The sequence below is a fragment of the Dendropsophus ebraccatus genome, chromosome 14 (genome assembly GCF_027789765.1).
Source record: "Dendropsophus ebraccatus isolate aDenEbr1 chromosome 14, aDenEbr1.pat, whole genome shotgun sequence".
In the NCBI taxonomy this organism is placed as follows: Eukaryota; Metazoa; Chordata; class Amphibia; order Anura; family Hylidae; genus Dendropsophus; species Dendropsophus ebraccatus.
This window is the reverse complement of record NC_091467.1, coordinates 72,380,203-72,400,486: the sequence shown is the minus strand read 5'-3', so window position 1 is coordinate 72,400,486 and position 20,284 is coordinate 72,380,203. Positions and strand designations below refer to the sequence as shown.

At 43.0% G+C, this 20,284-nt stretch overlaps 1 protein-coding gene across 2 annotated transcripts in view; it reads left to right on the top strand.

Annotated features, from left to right (window-relative positions):
* The window catches only part of SDK2 (sidekick cell adhesion molecule 2), a 406,671-nt gene that overhangs the window by 190,570 nt on the left and 195,817 nt on the right, over positions 1-20,284 (top strand). For both annotated transcript variants that reach the window (XM_069953635.1, XM_069953634.1), the window contains exon 2: positions 989-1,148. In XM_069953635.1, the coding sequence (XP_069809736.1) occupies positions 989-1,148 (160 nt within the window). The remainder of the gene's footprint in view (positions 1-988; positions 1,149-20,284) is intronic.

The window sequence follows — 20,284 nt, the reverse complement described above, 5'->3', positions numbered from 1 at the left end:
GAGTACAGTGCTTTGGACCATGGTATGCAGATCATGGAGACCTCGCCTACAGAAAGATATTGATAAAATAGAACAGGTCCAAAGACGGGCTACAAAAAAGGTAGATGGGGGGGGACTAGACCCCTGATGTCAGGAGATGAGAAGGTAGCACAACATGGATACTTTATTGTATCAACATTGTGCCTCCTCCACAGCGTAGTCCCATTCCAGTTATCATGGCAAGACTTTAGTTTATTGCACTGCTGCTACTGAAAATACAGCGATGGAACAGCCAAGTACAGGTAAACATTGAAGAGACTGCGGTCCCTTCATACATCTGACTGGTGGGGTACCAGCAGTATGATCCCCAACAATCTAATACTGATTGGCCTATCCTGGTAGGCCATCAATTATAAAAGCCCTGGTAACCCCTTTATGGTGCAGAGATACGTAGACTACGCTCTATGGAGATAGGCTACATCCTATATGATCCCATCCCGGTGCACGGGACGCTGTTTGTACCTGACTGCTGTCTATGGGATCTCCGTGGACCTCTGTGGCATTGCAGAAGTCTGTATTCCCAGACTTGGTATTTTGTGGTGTTTATCGGGTTTTATGTTCTCGGTTTAGAAGTCTAATGAGCTGTGCGGTTGGGTGCCCGGCTGATCTACATGCGTGTGTGCCATCCTGTGATGTTATACAAGCTTTCATTTCTATTTGCCCTTTCCAGTGACCTTTTGTTCCTCCTTCTGTAGCGCGTGAAATATCCTTTCTGTGTGTACACTGCCGTAGTAATATATTTGAACATTTCTCACCTATTCCCGTCTCTTGCCATTCTCGGGGCTCCATGTATTAATTATGAGACTTCCATATAGACAGTCCATCGTGAGCTGCCATTCTCTCCTCTCTGTTAAAAGTGTAGAAACCCACTTGTAACGTTAAAGTCAAATCCTTGAACTTTACAGTCTTGTATCCCTTGATCTCACACTTTCATATTTCTCCGTTTCAGATGATGTCCCTCCCTACTTCAAGACTGAGCCGGTACGCAGTCAGGTCCACCTTGAGGGGAATCGCCTGGTCCTTACCTGCATGGCAGAAGGGAGCTGGCCTCTTGAATTCAAATGGCTTCACGACCACAAAGAGCTGACCAAATTCTCACTGGAGTACAGGTCTGTGCTATGCTACCGATATATAGATGCCAATGTTTAATATCCACATATCCTTCTGGGATCTCCAGTTTTCTGGTCCTTACTAGTGATGAGCAAACTGGCCAAAATGGCATTTGACTCAAGGTGGCTGAAGAAGTTGGATGCAGGCAGAGGGGCCTATAACTATCCATGTTTTTCAGTACTTTCTAGGGCTGCATCCAACTTCTCCAGGCCTCAGGAGACAAATGCCAAGAATTTGTCCATCACTAGTCCTTATAGCTGATTGACAATTTCAACAGATTCATATTTCCTTCAGTCGTATGTTATCATACTTTCCAACACTTGAATCTCCATTTGTGGGTCAGTTTTACCGTGGTATTCTGGCCTTAGGCTAAAAATGTATATTGTCCGGGGCCCATTAGAAAATAGAAAAAAAAATGCATACTTGGTCCCAATTCCCATTTGTCTTGTACTACCCGGCCTTTTCCCTTCTTTTTGCATCCAACACCAGTGGTCAGGACCTACTGGATCAGCCAATCACTGACGAGACAGCACTATGACCAGTGATTGGCTGAGCCAACAGGTCCTGCCCCTGAGCACTCGTCTTGGAAGCAGGAAGAGTAGAGAATATGGGGGGACTGAATTAAGTCAAACAGAAACTGCAGGGGACTAGCACTACATTACCATGTTTCTTTTTTCTGTTTTTTTTTTTTTATTATTGCCTATTTTTTTATGCTAAAATATATTGTTTTTCTCTTTCTTTATTTCCTGATTGTAATGGTTTTATATAATTTTAATACATTATTATGGGGCAGCCATCTTGCTTGGGCTGCTTTCATGAGCATTTCGAGATACAGCAAGCCCCATGAACATAATCACAATAGACTTGTCCAGACCCTATTCTCTAAAATGGGAACATTTTCTGGGCATGCTTTGTGACTCGAGCAGAGCCATGATCTTCAGGTATTGTGTACACCTCCTATTTCTATACATTGGTGTCCCCTTTCCTGCTGGAAAGTTATATGGGCAGAATCAAATCTATTTATGTAATAGTTTATATAATCAAAACTAAAATGGAAAAATTACCAAAAATCTTGAAGTTTTTACTCTGGCCACGGAGCCTAATAATAAAATAAATCACTTTCCTCCTTATAATCATGGGTGGCATCATTACAGGCAGTGAACCAGCATATAGAGAAGACACGATCAAGCCATTCACAGTAGCTGATGGTCACAGCTTACCTCCTCGCTCTCTCTGCACAGGTCACAGAGCATGCCTACAAACCTTTCCCATAGAAATCAGTGAGTAACCTCCAGTCTATTGTCTCCATGTCTATGCATCTGCTTTTAAGCATATCTTAGACAATATAGCTGCCTCTGCAATAATGTAAACTAATAAAATACAGAAATAGAAACTGATTGGAGAAAAATAATAGGTTTCAGTGATTCATATAAATACAGTAAAATAGAAAGTGTGCGGCCCCCACGTCAAATGCATGGCAGGACCCAGAGCCCCCTCCTCCATGTTCTGCATCTGTACCCTCCCCCCCCCCCCCCCCCGCACTTGCTATGTTGTCACCGCTATTATCCGTTTAGCTTCCTGAGATCTAATTTGTACACCTTATAATTCTGCTCTCTATCCCTTTGCTAGAGTTTTTTTTATGTTATTCTGCAGAGACCTCTGATCTATTGCGTTCTTTTAGAGAATATTATGCGTGGCCGTGCGCCTCTGTATATCGCACACTGTAACACAGACATCCGTATACTTGTAATTGACCTCATATTTGTAATGGCTTTGTAATGGTGTTCTCCTGGGAAGTGCACGTTCAAAAAAAAAACGCACATATGCCTCTGCAAATTACAAGTATTAATGCTAACGTCTGTCACCTCCGTCTTACCACACATCGCTCTGTGTGACAAGCTGAATTATATCGACTTTCCAGAGGGGGGAAAAAATGTCCTGCAATGCTCAGAATACAAAGTGCGTTGTATTTGCTGCACATAACGTGTTGACATCATTTGGTCAAGGCTAATTCTGAATATAATTGCAAAAGTCTAAGGAATTGTTCCGTAATGGATGGTGATGATTGGGAGGCCATATGCTCGGGAACATCACAGCAATGTGAGCTTTTTTAGTATCAAGCACAATTGCGGCCTGGAATACCTGGCTGATAGAAGAGTATCACAGCCTTCGTGTAGAGAGTAATTGTAGCTTTGATGTACAGTCCCATGATATTTGCCAGGAAAAAAGGTTGAACTCCTCCAAGTGTTCATTTGTATTAGATTTGATGTCTATGAGCAACAGTGGCCGGGTTTAATTCTCTCTCCCTCCTCGTCGTTGGAAGGGTTAAACGAAAAAATTGCCGGCCTCCTCCGATGTAGAAGAGTCATTTGTAATGATCTGAGATGGTAAGCCAACAATGAGCTCAGCAGCGTGAAGGGTAGAGACTGGAGGGGGAGAATGACCCTGGGGTTACTGGGGTTATTGTCATGCTGTAGTCGTAATGTGAGATATGTTCAGGAATAATACCTGACATACTAATGGCGGCCGGCCGGTCTAACACTGGGCTACTCATTAGAAGAATCTCATCCGAGCCTGCCGACTTCAAAGGGACCGGCTGACTATCTTATTGGTATGGGGGTCATCCAGCTTTCTAGTAATAGCCGATGTTGGAGGAAAGAAGGATAAGGAACATTGAATTGCAATATACTTTATTCTTTAGTTCTCGAGCGATAAGTCTGCCTATTCCCTATTGGGAACACATACGTACTCAGCTGAGCTGCGCATGCCTAAAGTAAGGCACCCCACCTTCCCCACCGGAAAATTAGGCACCTCCCCCCCCCCCCCGCCCGAAAATTAGGCACCCTCTGCCTAAGGTACCCCCCAAAAGTAAGCTGCCACCCAGGACTCGCCTAATCCTCTTGTTGAGCTTCACTGCTGGTGCCGCAGGCAGCTTGGTCCATGGCCTCCATATCCTCTGTGCATCCCACCGCACGCCACCAAACGTCCCCTAGCACAATGTCGCTGTCCGTCCTGCTGCACGCTGCCACGTGTCCTACAAGGATGTGAGTATTCCGGAGAGGTTCAGGAGAGAGAGATAACACATACCCCGCAAATAAGACATAGGGGGAGATTTATCAAAGGGTGTAAAATTTAGACTGGTGCAAACTGCCCCCAGCAACCAATCACAGCTCAGCTTTCCTTTGACTAGAGCTGGAATCTGAGCTGTGATTGGTTGCTGTAGGCAGTTTGCACCAGTCTTAATTTTACACCCTTTGATAAATCTCCCCCATAGTGCCTGATTTTGAATAAAAATTAATATAAGGCATTGTCTTATTTGGTGAATAGGATTGTTGTTGGACATGTGTCCCGCTGATCCATTAAACCCTACCCTCCATAAAAAAAATCTTGTCCATATCTGACTGGCACTGCATTCAACAGGAAGGGATGTGTCCTTGTGATTGGTGGTCTTGGTGGTCACATAGGAGATAAATTTATTACCTAGACAAGCCTTTTTAATGGAACTGAGCTGCAATACCATGTTAAGCCTGTAAATGAGAGTAACTCTGTTTCTGGAGAAAAAAAAAGGCAACCCCTACCCTTTAAACCCCTTTTAAATTCAAGGCAAGTTATTTCAGACGTGAAGCTTCTCGTACAGTGATTGTACAGGAAATGGCAACCATGACATACATGATGTTAGCCATGCTGAAAATGTGAACAGGCAGCGCATGAGTGCTGCGCCGGGGCTGTGTACAGTGAGATTTCACAGACAGCTGTTGGTATTATAATGAGATGTCATGGATCACTGTGAGATTTCACAGGCCGCGGCTCGATCACAGTGAATTTCTTTACAGACTTCAGCTATTATACTTCACAAGTTACGGCGGCAAATGAAATCCTTAGTTGACCTCGTTGTATGTATAAATAGTTAAATGCACAGAGAAATAATGAACTGGGGAAAACTATTGTTGAGCGCCGAGAGTGTCAGAAGCGCTAAGATCTCCAATCTCTGCATGCTCCTTTTTATCTCCTGTTAGATTTAACTCTTTCTGTTTGGATTTAAAGGCGCTGAACACAATCAGGGAAAAACGTCACCGCATCTGTCCACTGTTCGCAGGTGGAGTTGCTGCTTAGCCCCATTAATTTCAATGAAGCAGAGCAACCATATGTAGAATTGAGTTGTAGGACTGAGTTGCAATACAGACACAGCCCAGGTGTGGCACACTCTCTAGAAGTAAAGTTTTTGTATATTCTGTAGACTAATTATATGTTCAGTTGGATATTTGCATGTGTTTTGATATTCCATTATTATACAGCCAATAACTTTGGGCACCTGGAACGAGGGTGAGTGCAATGGGATAGGGGGGTAACAAGACATGACATTGGCTCTATAGTGAACAGAGGGCATAAAGAAGACACTTAAAGATTCTGTGGGGGAGAGGAGGACACAAGGTAGAATTGCCCTATTGGGAGAAAAGGTTGTTGGGAATGAGAGAGCCAATTTAGCGGGGTGAAATTGCCTGGAAAGGTCTTTTTAGAGAAAAAGGAGGCATACTGTGGCAGTGTTCTGTGGGAGAATGGGGGGGACAAAAGGGTCGGGTGTCTGGTGGAGGGGGGAAATGCAACCAGTTAGGGGCTCTATGGGGAAGGGGGACCAAGGCAAGACGGTGCTTGACAGTAAAGCAAGCAGTATATGGGGGAAAGGACCACTGTAGGGTGTGCGTCATGGTCTCATGGGACCCATTTAACTATAAGGGCCTCATTGAGTTGGTTCAGTAGTGGTGGGAGGAAGGAATTGGAGTAGGTAGGAATTTTCCCCCTGTCATGGGGCAATTACCATCTGCCTCATAAGAGTTTTGGCCTTCCTCTGGATCAACACAGTAGAGTTTCTCTTGGTTGAACCTTATGAACTCTTGTCTTCTTTCAACCTTATTAACTATGTAAGAAGGTGGATGGCCCCTTTTTTCACCTTTATCTCCAGACCCATCATGGTGGCCAATCCCAAATTAACAGTATAATAGTTTGACTTGGAAAATCACATCCCCCAATAGACATCAGGTCTGTATACTGTATTTAGGTGTATTTCGAGGCCCATTGACTTTTATGGACCAAATGTAGCCCACCATTGGCTATGTTCAGTCCAAAGAGTCTCCATCCCATGGCTTATACTCTTTATCCAACCCCATTCATCTAAATAGTTCATTTGGATGTAGGCATGGTGGAGTAAGTGTTGGCCCATTAAGATTATTCCCCTTACTCTTGAAATACTGCCCCCTATATACAAATGTATTTGCACTAGCTGGATAAATGTCCCCCAGGTCTTTAGAAGTGATGTCCAGCTGGTGTCATTTTAGGTATATTGTGGAGAAAGAATGAGATCAAAGTCTCATAGCTCAATAGACGTAGACAGGACTGGAGTGCTTGACATCAAACCGCCTTCTATTGTGGATATGTGAAGATTTTGGAATATAGTAAAAGAGATCAATAACTCAGCGATGTTGTGTAGGAATATGGCAGACAAATGGGCCAAGTGTTCTGTTATCTTATTGAATTGTTCTAGATCTGAGCATGGAGACGAAAGAGGAACTATTCTATAGTGACAAATACAACCCAAGATAAATGTCCTATTGATTTCAAAGTGACTCTCGCCTTTGATGAAACTGAAATTAATTTGCCTCTGGATTCCTCCACGTTCCTCTCGAAGGGGAGACCTTACGAAGCGATGTCACAAGGAGTGGGTGCAGTCACAAGCAGTCCTTTCATATCAAGGTTCCCACATGACGAGAGACAAGCTATTGAACAAGCCATTCTGTTTCCTGAACCAACTTCTAACACCCCGCTGTAATAATTTCATTTCCTTCTGCCATGTCGCTCAGCCGTCTGACTGAAGCAGCACAATCCCTTCACTTCTCTCAAGCAGAAAAGTGCAAATCCGGAGAAATCGAAAACAAGCAAAACAGATTGACTACTCACCCAGAGCCTTCCCGGTTATGTAGAATACTGTAGAAAAAAATAGCATGTACAGTACCCAAGCTTAAATGACCAGCTCCGGGCGGCAGAAGGGATTATAAAGAACGTGCAACCCCCTCTTGCCTTGTGAAATAATTCTTATCCTAACCTGGGAGTGTACAGGTCCTTTAGAGGCTAGGATCACAATTTGTGTTGTGGATACCCCGCCATGTCTTCCGGAGGTACTCTTAAATACCATTTTTCTTTTCTTGCTGCTTAGTATACTTCATGGGCTTAGATGCTAGGGTACCAGGTATAGTAGATGCTTGGAGTTTTGGTCTCAACCTATGGCACAGCCACCCCAAGGGGTGCACACCAAGTCTCCATGACATATGCTTAAGAACCACTTGTTGTGTTGCAATGTAGCCAATCTCCTTCAAAATAGGGTTCATGGGCATGGCTACTGGAGATGCAAAAATGCCAGTTGTTATGAATCCAGTTGCCTGGAGAGGCCCACATCCACTCCATGGCAAGGTACAATGAGTTACTGCTGTGTACGATGGAAGATAACCGTGGGTAATTGAAGGCTAACCACTGGTAGACCAAGGAGAGGATAGGATTAGTAAATAGAAATCATAAGCTTTGCTCTCATGTACCCCCCAACATGTAATGTACCATTGAGAGTGTCTAAACAATAATTATTTGTACCCTAAATAACAAGGAAATGCCCAAAATATGATCAGAGAAATACTGGCCTAGAGCAGATAGCTGAAAAGTTATCACCAAAGCAAAAGCTGAAAAGTTATCACCTATTTACTGTATAGGGGAAACCAGCTGGGGCTCTAGGTGGGACTCTGACTGCGGGGACCCCCAAGGGTCATAAGTACTGGGGTCCCTTGTCTGACGAGTGAATGGAGGGGCATTGTGCATACTCAGTCACCACTCCATTCACTCTCTACTAGATATCCAAACAAAGCCAGGAGGTGCAGATGAGTCATAATTATTAGAAAAATTTTGAGTATTCATACAGAAAAAATAAGCTAGAAAATAACTGTGATACAACTGAAATGTAGAATCATGGCACTGTATTATAAGACCCCTTTTAGGGGGCCATTAGGTTTTTGAGGTGTTTAAAGGCTGTTCCATCTTCCATATCAATCTATAAATTGACAGCATTTTAGTTAATTTAAGTTAGGACTTACCCAATTGCTTTTACGGTGGTTCGTTTTTAACTTGTAAAGGGCCAAACTTCTCCAAGCCTCCATAATCTGCCCCAACCAGGGGGCAGTAGGGCAGCAAGAAGTTGCACCCAGAGCAGTTGTCTTCGTGTAGCCCATTGGACCATTAGGTCAACCTTCCATAGATCCTGCAGCAACGTGGGTGGCCAAAGTGCTCTTATGGTGACTCTACAAAACAATTCCCATAGCATAAATCGCAAAGATACCCCTATGTGATGTCCAAGAGAAGAAACGATGCGCGTAAATCTGAGGACAGAATTGACAGGCTATATTTTAGAACAAAGAACGCGCTCCAGTCTTATGCTTATAGTTTTCTGCCTTGAAAAGTCACCAGCGCTGCATGATGTGAGAATTATGTTTTGTTGTCAGCAATTCTTTTCAGACCCGTGTTTTAGCAGGTCTCTCTTCACTGGGGTGGGAATTGAAAGAAATTGTGTAAAACATGCTGAGCGCTAATTACATTGGAAATCAGGAAATGTGAAAAGTTCCATTAATTTGATTTTCCGCATAGCGATATTTAAAGGGACCATTATCAGTATAGTTAACAATCGCCTGAACATCCAAGGGAGATGCACGGAGACAAAGAAGCATGGGGGTTTATCTTCAAAGCTGATTTATCACCCATGATTACATGGGCCTAACCTATACAGTGGCTGCTATCACTAGGCCCACACAGAAAGTGTATCCGCTCAGACAATGGGCTGAATGTAGTTACGATTAGACGGTATTCTCTATTAAGACAATGTGCATGTTAGTTAAGCTCTGGACCATAGGTGAACGATCTTTAGGAGTCCTTAGGGCCCTTTTACACGGGACAATTATCGTGCATATTTTCGTTATATTGTTTGAAACAGTAAGGGTCCTATTAGACAAAGCGATTTTTAGCGATAAACAATCCCAAACGATTCCTCCATCTGATCGCAGCAACAGAAGGAACGATGTGAAATTACAGTGAACCATTAGTGAACAAATGCCAAATTACAGTGGATGATTAATGGTGATTTTAGGGTCAGATCTAAACACATGAGCGATTTTTCAATCGTTGATTGCAGTTACACAGGACGATTATCGTTTAATTTTTCCCACGATGTTCGTCCCGTTTAATAGGGCCCTAATTGTTTCATGTAAATTCAGGAAACGATCAAATGACCCATGAGAAATCGTTCATTGTTCATTTGGTGCTGATACCAAAGTCATTGTTAATTGTTTGCTAATCGTTTGTTGTAATTCCACATTGTCTCTTCATTTGTTGGGATCAGATGGAGTAAACAATCGTAGTAACTAACAACGATCGGTCGGTGTAATAGTTTGACGATAAACGATCTTGTTTGCGATTGTTTATCGGTAATGGTTAAAAATCACTTTGTCTAGTAGGACCCTAACACCATCAACATCAGTTATCTAGCCTGATCCCACCATACTGTACACATGAATGGCTTGGCCAAATGTTTGTGTCTTCTGTCTGTAGAGAAGGCAGGTAAGTCACTTCTAGACAAGACTGATGGTGGCATATCTCCCTAAAAATAAAGGTATCGAGCAGGTAAAATCCAACATGTCTGATCCTCCTTTCTTGACAGTCATTAGCTTCCATGTACATCAGACAATTGACTATTATATAGACACCTGTATTTCAGCACTGTTAAAATCACCTTGCCCATTGATGAGTCAGACTAGGATGGCTGTGGTTAGAGTAACTTACCTGTTTGTTGCGATGACTCCAATTTGGGAGCCATTGCACCCCTGGAAATCGTTTTGTTTTGCATGGTCAACAGCGACGATAAATAAATTCAAATTACTATGCAGGCATAGTGCGGTATGAGTGTTTACTGGGATTTCTGGGTAATTAGTCCACATTGTTCTCCTATACAATCCTCAGCTTGGCTGTATATGGCCAGTAATCGGCAGGGCCTTGCTTGTTCCATCAGTGGATGGCACAGAGACACACATTGTAGTGAATCCGCTAGATTGTTCTCATCTTGAGATTACACCCTGGCCTTTCGCAGCGTTTTGGGTGGATGGTTACGGTCTTGCTTCTTTGCCTTCGGAAACAAAGCGCAGGGTCCAGCTTTTGCATGATAAATGGCTAACAGAATATGTTCTCCCTTCCCGGTGTTCATGCTCTGCAGATCAGTTCTGTACGCACCAGAGGAAAATGCCACAATGGTAACAAAACTATCAGCATGTCCGCAAGAAAAACAGCAGTATTTAGGTTTTTTAAATAAAGGTCTTAAGGCTAGAAAAGAGTTGGTGCGGCGGACGTAGCGTAGGCAGACGAACATCTAATGTTATCACTCACCAGAATGTCTCATGTATGGACCGTACCGCAGGTGGACGGAGGAATCTTTGCACATGGACCCTCTAAAGACTCTGTCTGCCCTTGTGCTAAACAACCCAGGTTGCAGTTTATCCCTAAGAACAAACTGATAAGCTAGATGAAATCAGACCATAAGGCCTGATCCTTCTCTTCATCCTTCTCTTCCTAGGCATCTACTGTTAGATTTGAATCAGGAGGCCAACATACACATTGCATGTGATCTCAATGGGGAGAGGGGACCAAATTACTGCAAGACATCTCCGGTGACAGCTTATACCCACAAGAACAAAACCAACCTGCCTGATCCTTCTGTCCCCTAAAGCCACCATACACATTAGATGGTTCACCAGTCCCACCGAGATCAGTGGGTTTGACCAAGACTGATCTAATGTGTAAGGCTAGCTTTAGACTAGAACTTATAATGTGGGGTACAATGCCCTCTTTTCTCTCTCTGGTTGGGGGGGGGGGGGGAGTCTCAGTTCTTTGACCCCACCAGAGTTATTGTCTTATTTTATGACCTGTACCAATGATTTGCTATATTGTGCTTTAGTAGCGCTCCTTAAGTGGACAAAAAAACTGGATAAGGATTTCCACTTACATAGTCTTTTATCCAAGACGTGAAAATTCGAGCTATGTTTTACTTCTCTCATCCAATCTGATAAAAAGGCCCCAGAACCGGCTTTATTTCTTGAGCCCATCTGTTCTTCTATGTACTTAATGTTCTTGCTTATCGGGAGTATTGTCTGTTTCCTGTACAGATTCGCACATTTGTCCATTACACATCATTTCTAGTCTGCAGCAAGTTCTCTTTTTGGCCCATGAGGGTTAAACTGGCGCATTGGACGCCGACAAAGGACAAAGTCGGAAAGGCACGTGTAATATCTGTAGACACTTAACGAAACTGAGCGTACTAAAAGCAAGCGATGAAAGCAGAAGACACATTTTAAATAACTTATCGATGTGGTTGCCTCTTTATAAGGATTTAATCAGCCATACAGTGCAAGATTTCATCCCCCCCTCGCCCACCCTTCGCTAATGATAGCAACATAATTCCACTGTAAGAGGGGACTACCAGAGAGTGCAGCGTCGGCAGATTTTCCAAGGAAAGGGAGGTTTTATAAAGAGTTTTATCACTTCCAATGATTGTATCTAGCTGCCTGTGGAACATAAAAAAGATATTTAACTTTCAAGCGCAGCGAGCATGTGTTTTTGAGGTGCCAGTCATTGGGAGTTAACCTCTACCATGCCAGAAAGCATTGCTTACACCTGGAGGACGTGGTCGCCGGTGGCAAATGGTGAGGAGCCCATGGGCTTGGTGGGGTTAATGGCGCTGACAAGCTCGGGAGAAGGGATTTGTTGGAGGCATGGGGCAATTACAGAAGAAATGAATACACAGGTGATTAGCACACATCAAAAGTGCGGATTAATGGCTTGGCGGCTGCTGCAAAGAACGAATATCCTTTTGTTACCAAGATAAGAACATCAAATAAAGGCAGAGAGGGACCGAGAGTCTTAGATGTTCTTAAGAAGACACACGTGCGCTTGTCCTTGTGCGTGCCGCGCAATATGTGAGAAACGGCATAGACATATTATCCCAATATTTGATGATGGAAATCAGAATTGGTTCCTTGAAGTATATTTACACTCAGTTACACTTCCTCAAGCTTGATGGGTATTACAGAGACTCGGGGGTCAAGCATTGTTGTGGAATCCGATCAACTCTGCTAGGAGTTTGGATGTTCTCCTTGGTAGGTTTTCTTCGGATTTCATGCCACACTGCAAAAAATATAACAATGGTAATGAAAATAATGATATAGTGAGTGATAACAATGTGCAGTGTTTTGGAATTTATAAAAAAAAAGGGTTATCCCAAGATCAAAAGCTATAGGATAGAGGATTACTAGCGGATCAGTGGGGGTCGAAGTCTGGGAACCCATGCTGCTACTCCATTCAGGGGACTTATTGACTTCCAGTCTTGTTGGGGTTCCCAGGGGTCAATCTCCACAAATCAGCTAGTTATTCCCGATACCGTGGATGGGATAACATTTGATTTTCACCTAACTCTGGGCAGATACATTGTTGCTTTAAAACCCCGGTGCAGCTTATCACCAGGAAAAGCAATGGATGGTAGAAAAATCCATCCTGTGGGATCTTTGTGTCTCCGAATGGGTTTTTAGACCACCTTCACCTTATACTTTTGGGCACCATAGTGACTTTGTGGTTAGCACTGTTATCTTAATGCAATGGGATCCTGGGTATGTTCTTTCCATGTGTTTACATGGGTTTTCTCCAGGTTCTCTGGTTCCTCCCTCGCTCAAAAAACATACTGAATTTGGTATTTAGATGTTGGGGATATGGACCAGACGAATAGTCATGACAAATAGAGATGAGTGAACATTGCTCATTCGAGTGTTCTGAATTTGACTCCCGGTGCCTGGGGATGTTGGATGCAGGATACAACCTGTGGGTGCTACCAATTCCTTCAACTTCTTCAGCCACCGGTAATCAGATGCCGAATGCTCTGGCTGGGATGAAGCTGAGCATGCTCCAGTTGAGCTGATTTCTAATGACAAGCTATGTACATTGCTACGAGATAAGTTAGCGCTATATAAAGACATTTTATGAAGGACAATTTGTGTCACATGTTATGAATGGCAAAAAAGGGCTAAAATGTTCCTCACCCGAAAGCCTCGAGGCATTTCCGGCTGTCACAAACCTTGGCTGGAGCACCGGTTTTGCTTTTCCATCCTTTTTCTAGAGCCAGCCCAGGCTAAAATTGCTCAGCACCAAGATTAGCCACGTTCCTGCCTGTAACCTTAGTCTGCGCTCTATGCCTGGGGATGAAATTGAAGTTGCCGTACATTCCGTATTGACATTTTCTATAAAACAGCAATTGCTTAGTTACCCTGAATCCTCCTGAATTCAGTGTCGGAGCCTGACCTCTTGTTCTAACACTTCCCGATACGAGCAATCTTTTTTTGCCTTACCGCTATTGATTTGTTGCAATTTTTTACCAAATTCCTGAGCGTGTCCCCTCCGAGCTATATGTGTTAGCGCTTAGTCATTTTTAGCAATACCTATTTAATCTTATATGCCATGTACAGTGTAAACATTACATCCCTTTAGGGGGTTCTGCCAGACATCTTTTGTAAAGTTTAGAAAGCTCCCCGGGGAGGTCGGAGGATTCAATTTCCCTATAGAAGAAAATGCAGCAATTTTCTAAAAAACGAAAAGGGAGACAGGAACGCGTTGCTGAGTCTGCAGTCATATCTAATGATACAGCGACGCGCCATCTCGGGAACAGGTTCTGTCGGTAATAAGATCAGCAATACTTTTTATTTTCCTAGTGATCTTCATTTATATTTTTGTGTTCCTGACACCATGAATACCTTTTTTTTTAATATTATTTTGTGTCTACGGTCACTTTTCAAGAATGTTTGCTCCATTGCTTCTATATTAGAAAAAGAAGCCTTTTTGCAAATAGTCTACTGTTTTGTGTTCACAGCTCCTATGCAGATTTATCTGTCTCCATGGTAACAAATAGAGTTAAGCTTCGAGCACGCTTAGGTTCATTAGAACCATAGGCTGTATCCATATTTTCCAGGACTCCATAGGCCTGCATCAAACTTTAGCAGTATTCCCTAATCAAATACCGTATGCTCATGTTCGGACTCCAATAACAAACATACAACAAAATGTTGTCTGGTCCAGCAGTCATACTCCCTTCTATATGTCCCCTACATCTTCCTAATATTTAGTATATCAGCAGGAGGAGAGTATACCAGCAGAATCAGACTACACAGGGATTATATGTTGTCTGTTACCATGGAAACGTATAGGTATTACCTCATTGTCATGATTATTATGCCTTTCCTTAAAGTTGTTAGATGATGACCACCCCCTTTAAGGCATTACCTTTGTTGAGTAAGGGCCCTATTCCACCAGATGATTATCGTTCGCATAATCGTTAACGATTAACGATCTCAAACGACCGCTATTGCGAAAGACCTGAAAACGTTCACTCATTTTCATGGAACGATAATCGTTACTTATGATCGTAATTGCGATAGTTTTTCTTCGCTATTTATTCGCTATTGCGTTTGTATCTATTGCAAACGACCGAACAATGTCTTATTCAATGCGAACGATTTGGGAACGTTTTGCGAACGAGCAACGATAAAAATAGGTCCAGGTCTTATAAAGCGATCAATGATTTCTCGTTCGGTCGTTAATCGTTAACTGCATTTCGAACCGAAATATTATCGTTTATATTTGAACGATTTAACGATAATCTGAACGATAATCGTCCGGTGGAATAGGGCCCTTATTCTTTCACTCCAGTAGGACGGGCAACTTGTCATCCTACCAGACTGATGGGTCATCCTAGCGGGCAGCTTTCTCTTCATGGCATTGGTTATACAGGTCTGATAGCCCTATGATGTGGCAGTAATAGAATCCTTTTGGCCGTGTATCACCAGTCTGTGACCTTTTTGTTTTTTTTCTCTTATCTTAATATGATTCTTATTTATTTTCCTTGCCTTGGGACAGGATAGAGATCTGTTGTCTGTATAACACGGGGAAGATGTTTAGTTGTGCCGTGTCGTGTCGTGTCGTGTCCATAGCAACTTAAATCAACAACCGATGACAGAAACAGCCCAAATCTATAGGATTTAACACTAAAACACTATATAGCTGTGTATAAAGGGAAACATTTTTTTTTCTTTCACATCAACTGGTGTCAGAAAGAGCCAGAGATTTTGAATTTACTTCCATTAAAAAAATCTGCAGTCATCCAGTCATGGACATAGACGGAAATATACAGCAGCTGATAAGTACTGGAAGGCTGGAGGTTTTTTTAATAAACGTAAATTACAAATCTCTGGCACTCTCTGACACCAGTTTTTTTAAAAGAATTTTTGCTGGAGTACCCCTTTAAGTAAAGGTGGGGATTTCACATTCTGGTATATAGAATCATTTCGGGGAGATGTTGAATACCATTTAGAAATCTTCTCTCTTATTGCTGAGAACCGTACGGTGGAAGGACGGCAGTCACGTCTTATAGTATTCCATTACTTCTGAGTGAATTGTTATGTAGGTGACCTCTCATTTAGTACTTTTTCTTATCATTAATAAGTTAGTAACACCTCCCAGTACAGCGATATACCTTTAGCTCAGGACCATATGTTCATGTTCAAGTGATGACCAAGTGTCTACAGAAATGATTGTCCTGAAGGCTTTTCTAACCTAAATAATGGAATAGGTTCTAATACTCCAAAGTTCTACAGTCAGGTACTAGAAATGTGGATTTTTTACAGCCAAAATCCATTTAGTATATGCTAGACTGGGGAGTCTAATGGTGCCCATTAAAGATGAGCGTAACTGGAGCATGCTAAAGCTTTGGCTGTGCAGGCATGATGGGAATTGTAGTTGTGCAACAGCTGGAGGGCCAGAGGTTCCACATCCCTGCCCTAGGACGACATCCAACTTCTTCAGCCACGGGGAGTCAATTGCCGAAGTTGGATGTCACCCTAAAGAGTCTGGGATGACATAGATAAAGCTTATGGCCTATGGCTGTATCCATGTTTTCCAAGAATCTCTAGGGCCACATCCAACTTTTTTAGCCCCAGTAATCAAATGTTGAACTTCTCCATTAACAGATGATGTTGGTAAGGGGGAGGGTTGGTTGTTCTCGCTTAAACACTCAACCCTACTATTCTATGAGACAAGGCAGCACGAGAGACGCACTGAACATTCATGTGTATAGGCAATATAGGGTAGTTAAAATTCTATGGGCCATTGGTCTTCACCATTACCCCGTTAAGGAGGTGTGGTGAAAGAACCCCAAGTTGTGGTCTACAGCCTTTGCAACCTGACACCATATTGGATCCAAAGCAGCAGAGTTGTAGCTCGAAATCAGCAAACCTCAGTAAAGACCTATAGCTGGAAGGGAGAAGGAGGAAGTGTCCAACCAAGGAATAAACCAAGACGTAGAAGGACGAGATGCTCCAATGATTCCCAAGGACTATAACATCTTAAAGAGGGGAGCCAGGAATCAAAAACATGTTCGCTTTCTTCCTTAAACAGCAGTTTGCGTATGATATTGCAGCTCCGTTCCATTACAATGAGCTGAGTTATACCGCACACAATTATAGATTGGAAGAGGTTGCAGTCTATATATCCTGTTAGGGTCCCTTCTAATGTCAATCATTGCATGGATGGCTTATGTAACCCTAAAATGGCGGTGCACCATGAGATGAAACGTATGTTGTAGAGCGTAATTCTATTTAGTATTCCCTATAGTTTCCAGAGGCCGACTCTATGGATTTCAGTCAGAGTCAAAGCCGCAAAGAGCGAGCAACCGAGACTTTCTGTAGCCAGTGCAGAGAAGCTGGTGAACGTCTGGCGCGTTGCTTGATCGGCCGTCTCGCTCGCTCTTGATGTATATAATCCCTCATCATCATTGTAAGGATGCTTTAAGGCTCTGCCGCATGATTGACAAACCAATTAGCTAAGCAGCCGACCTCTTAACTTACAAGCCCAGCGAGCGGAACGGTAAAAAGAAGCCCGGAGGAGGAGGGAGAGAAGTTAAGAAACTTGCGACTTGTTTTTGTGTGTATTCCTCTTTGTCGCATGTGATCTTATACTATTTAAGTTTCTTTTCCTGCCGCTTATTAATGATGTTATTCTGGATGTGAAGAGAGCTCATCTGCACTGCGAGGACCTCATTAGAAATAACACTGCCTCTTCTTCTGTGTATTACCTAAAGCCTGCAAACCTGATGAGAAGCTGAGAAGGCACACCGCTCATTTATTTATTGCTATTATTTCTCTTACAGTGAGAATCCACCTGAGTAAAAGAAAAGTCGTTCTGCACAGTTTGCAGATTAGGGTCTCCCAAGGTTGTGATGGGGGGAGGAGGGGGGGTATACTGAGGAGGGAATGTGGTGCCTGGCTGAAAAGCATCATGGTCCTAAAAGGGTACTAGTGGGTAAATGTTGTACTATACTGTATTAAAGGGAACCTGTGACATTGAAAATGCCAACTACTCTGCAAGCAGCATAATATAGAGCCAGAGGAACTGAGCAGATTCATACATAGTGTGTAGGAAAAGTATATGTTTTTGTGTAAATCTTCATTTAGGTGGTCTAACTTAGTGATTGACAGCTCTCTCTCTCTCTTTTAAATCTAAATAGGCTTAGTAAGTGATCTAGCAGATCGGCGATCTTAGGGAAAGTCCACACTACGGAATTCTCGCGGATTCTGCCACTCGTCCCCGCACGCTCCCGCTTCACTCTCCGCCAGTCCCATAGACTCCATTCCATGGTCAGACGGATTCCACCGTCCGCCTAGAGAATGAACCTGTTCATTCTTCTGCCAGACAGCGGAATCCATTTGGCCATAGAATAGAGTCTATGGGATGGGCGCAGAGTATAGCGGGATGAGCGGCGGAATCTGCGGCCAGTTACTCGTGAGAGTTCCTTACTGTGCAAATACCCTAACAGTGCAGGAACGGGCCATATAATGTTAAACACAGATAACTATCAGTCATTAAGAAGGCGCCTACTTGACAGCCTAGAATAAGCAGAAGTGAACATGAGTTAACTATCCCCCCCCACCACCACCACCACACACACACACACACACACACACACACACACAAAACTCTATTTTAACCCCCCTTCCTAACCCCCTTTATAACACAAGGTCAAGATTGGACTTTATTTTCAATGTGGCAGGTTGCCATTAATACATGGATGATGGATGCATTGCTTTATGTATTATATGGGTGGAAATGCATTAAGCATTAGTCCTGAATATATAATAAGCCTCTGCTCATGACATCCATCTATGACATGATGGATCAAAATGGCAACCAAAAGACGCCATTGACTTATACCGAAGTTTGTCAAGGTCTCTGTCACTTTGGCTACTAGGACATCATTGCATAAAGTTAGAAGTGATCGAAACCCTGATAGATTCTCTGAACACAGGGCATTATACATCATACTGTGCATAAGCTGCGTTCATTGACCGCCATGTAGACTGCCTGTCTCCACGCTATAGACTAGCTGCGAATATAAAGATCAACGTTTTGCCGAATGCGCTCGCCTATAAAACCACCTCAACATTGATCTGTATGTAAGCGGCTTACTCTATGGATAAATCACATACGAGCAGCATTAATGGAGATCAATGTATATGGCTCGTCCATAGAGACCGCCGTACAGGCGAGCGCGTGTAAGACAAAACGATGATCTATGGACGGGCAGGGTACATAGAGATCAAAGTAGGCAACTCATCCAGCAAAACACACGCCGCTGCTCATACGATGCCGCCGCCTGACTACAAGCCTGAAAAACAGAGAATTTGGATGGTCTGTGCATAACAAGTGGTCAACCCAGCCATGATTTATTCATGCCACATCCCTCGTGTAGAGAGAACATGTCTGATCTCCGAAATCTTGCAAGGGTTTGTGGGAAGATTTAGGAGCGACTCTTCTGTTTTGTGAAATGTAGGTCATTCGCCTACACGGGGAAAGTGTATCTAAATTTAAGGCTGGAGCGTAGAGGGTTAACCTTCTGCGATTCTTGATTGAAGTACGAATTCTGTAGCCAGTTTGTGATAGATCTTGCATCCAATTGACCCCTGCGATCGGTCGATCCTATAACCTCTTGGTATTTTACACCACTTCGATAAAGATTGGAAAAAAAATTAGAAAAACCGAATTGCAATGGATTAGTATGTGAGGTGTAAAGATCAGCTAATATTTAACAGATCCGAGGTTATTGTGATGGAAACCTATGGAAACACAAAGACCTTGGGCTACAGAAAGGCAACCGGCTTGCAGAGTATCATGGGAGAATGAATTTCGGTAAGAACAGAGAAGTCAAAGGTTTCCTACTCCCTACCCACCCGCTGTGCGTATACATGCTATAGAAAGAACTGCGGAAGACCAAAGATATACGTGTCTGATGTTATGGCTTAGTCTCTCCAATGCAATGGCTTAGTGGATAAGCTCTAATACATATAAACTGTACAATGCAGACAAGAGCCCTCACTCTGGTGCTTGATGTGTTGGCATCATGCGTCACGTCGAGCCATAGATTAAGTAATGCAGAGGGGGGTAAGGGTTCGGATGAGCGTGTTATTGGTGCGATAGAGTGTGATGGTCCTCTAGGAACACCTGTTACACAATTGCATATCTGCTAATTCAAATACATTGGAAGGTTTCTGAGCATGACCGTCCCATTTAAAGGGAATCTGTCAGCTGCAACTGATGACACTGGAATGCCTTCTCACTCGCCCTCCCATCCCTGCTTGATTGACAGACAGCTAGAAGCTGAGTCCAAAGCACAGTCTGGGATGGGAGGGGAGAAGGTATTACAGCTGTCAGCATTTCAGGAGCTTGGGAACGCCTCTCTGACACTTAACACTGGAGAATAAAAGGATTTTCTATGTTCTCGTAGCACAGAGCGATATATGTAAGGTACCATATGTCTCCTTGACCTAACAGCCTCTAACTGTTAACAGTTTGGAATCTTTTTCTTTTCCTTTTGATGAAAGTTTTTTTTTATTTTGCATAATAAAAGAAAGTTTAAAAAAAAAAAACTTTTTGTACCTCCTCTATCATAAGTGCCAAACCCTTAGACCACTGT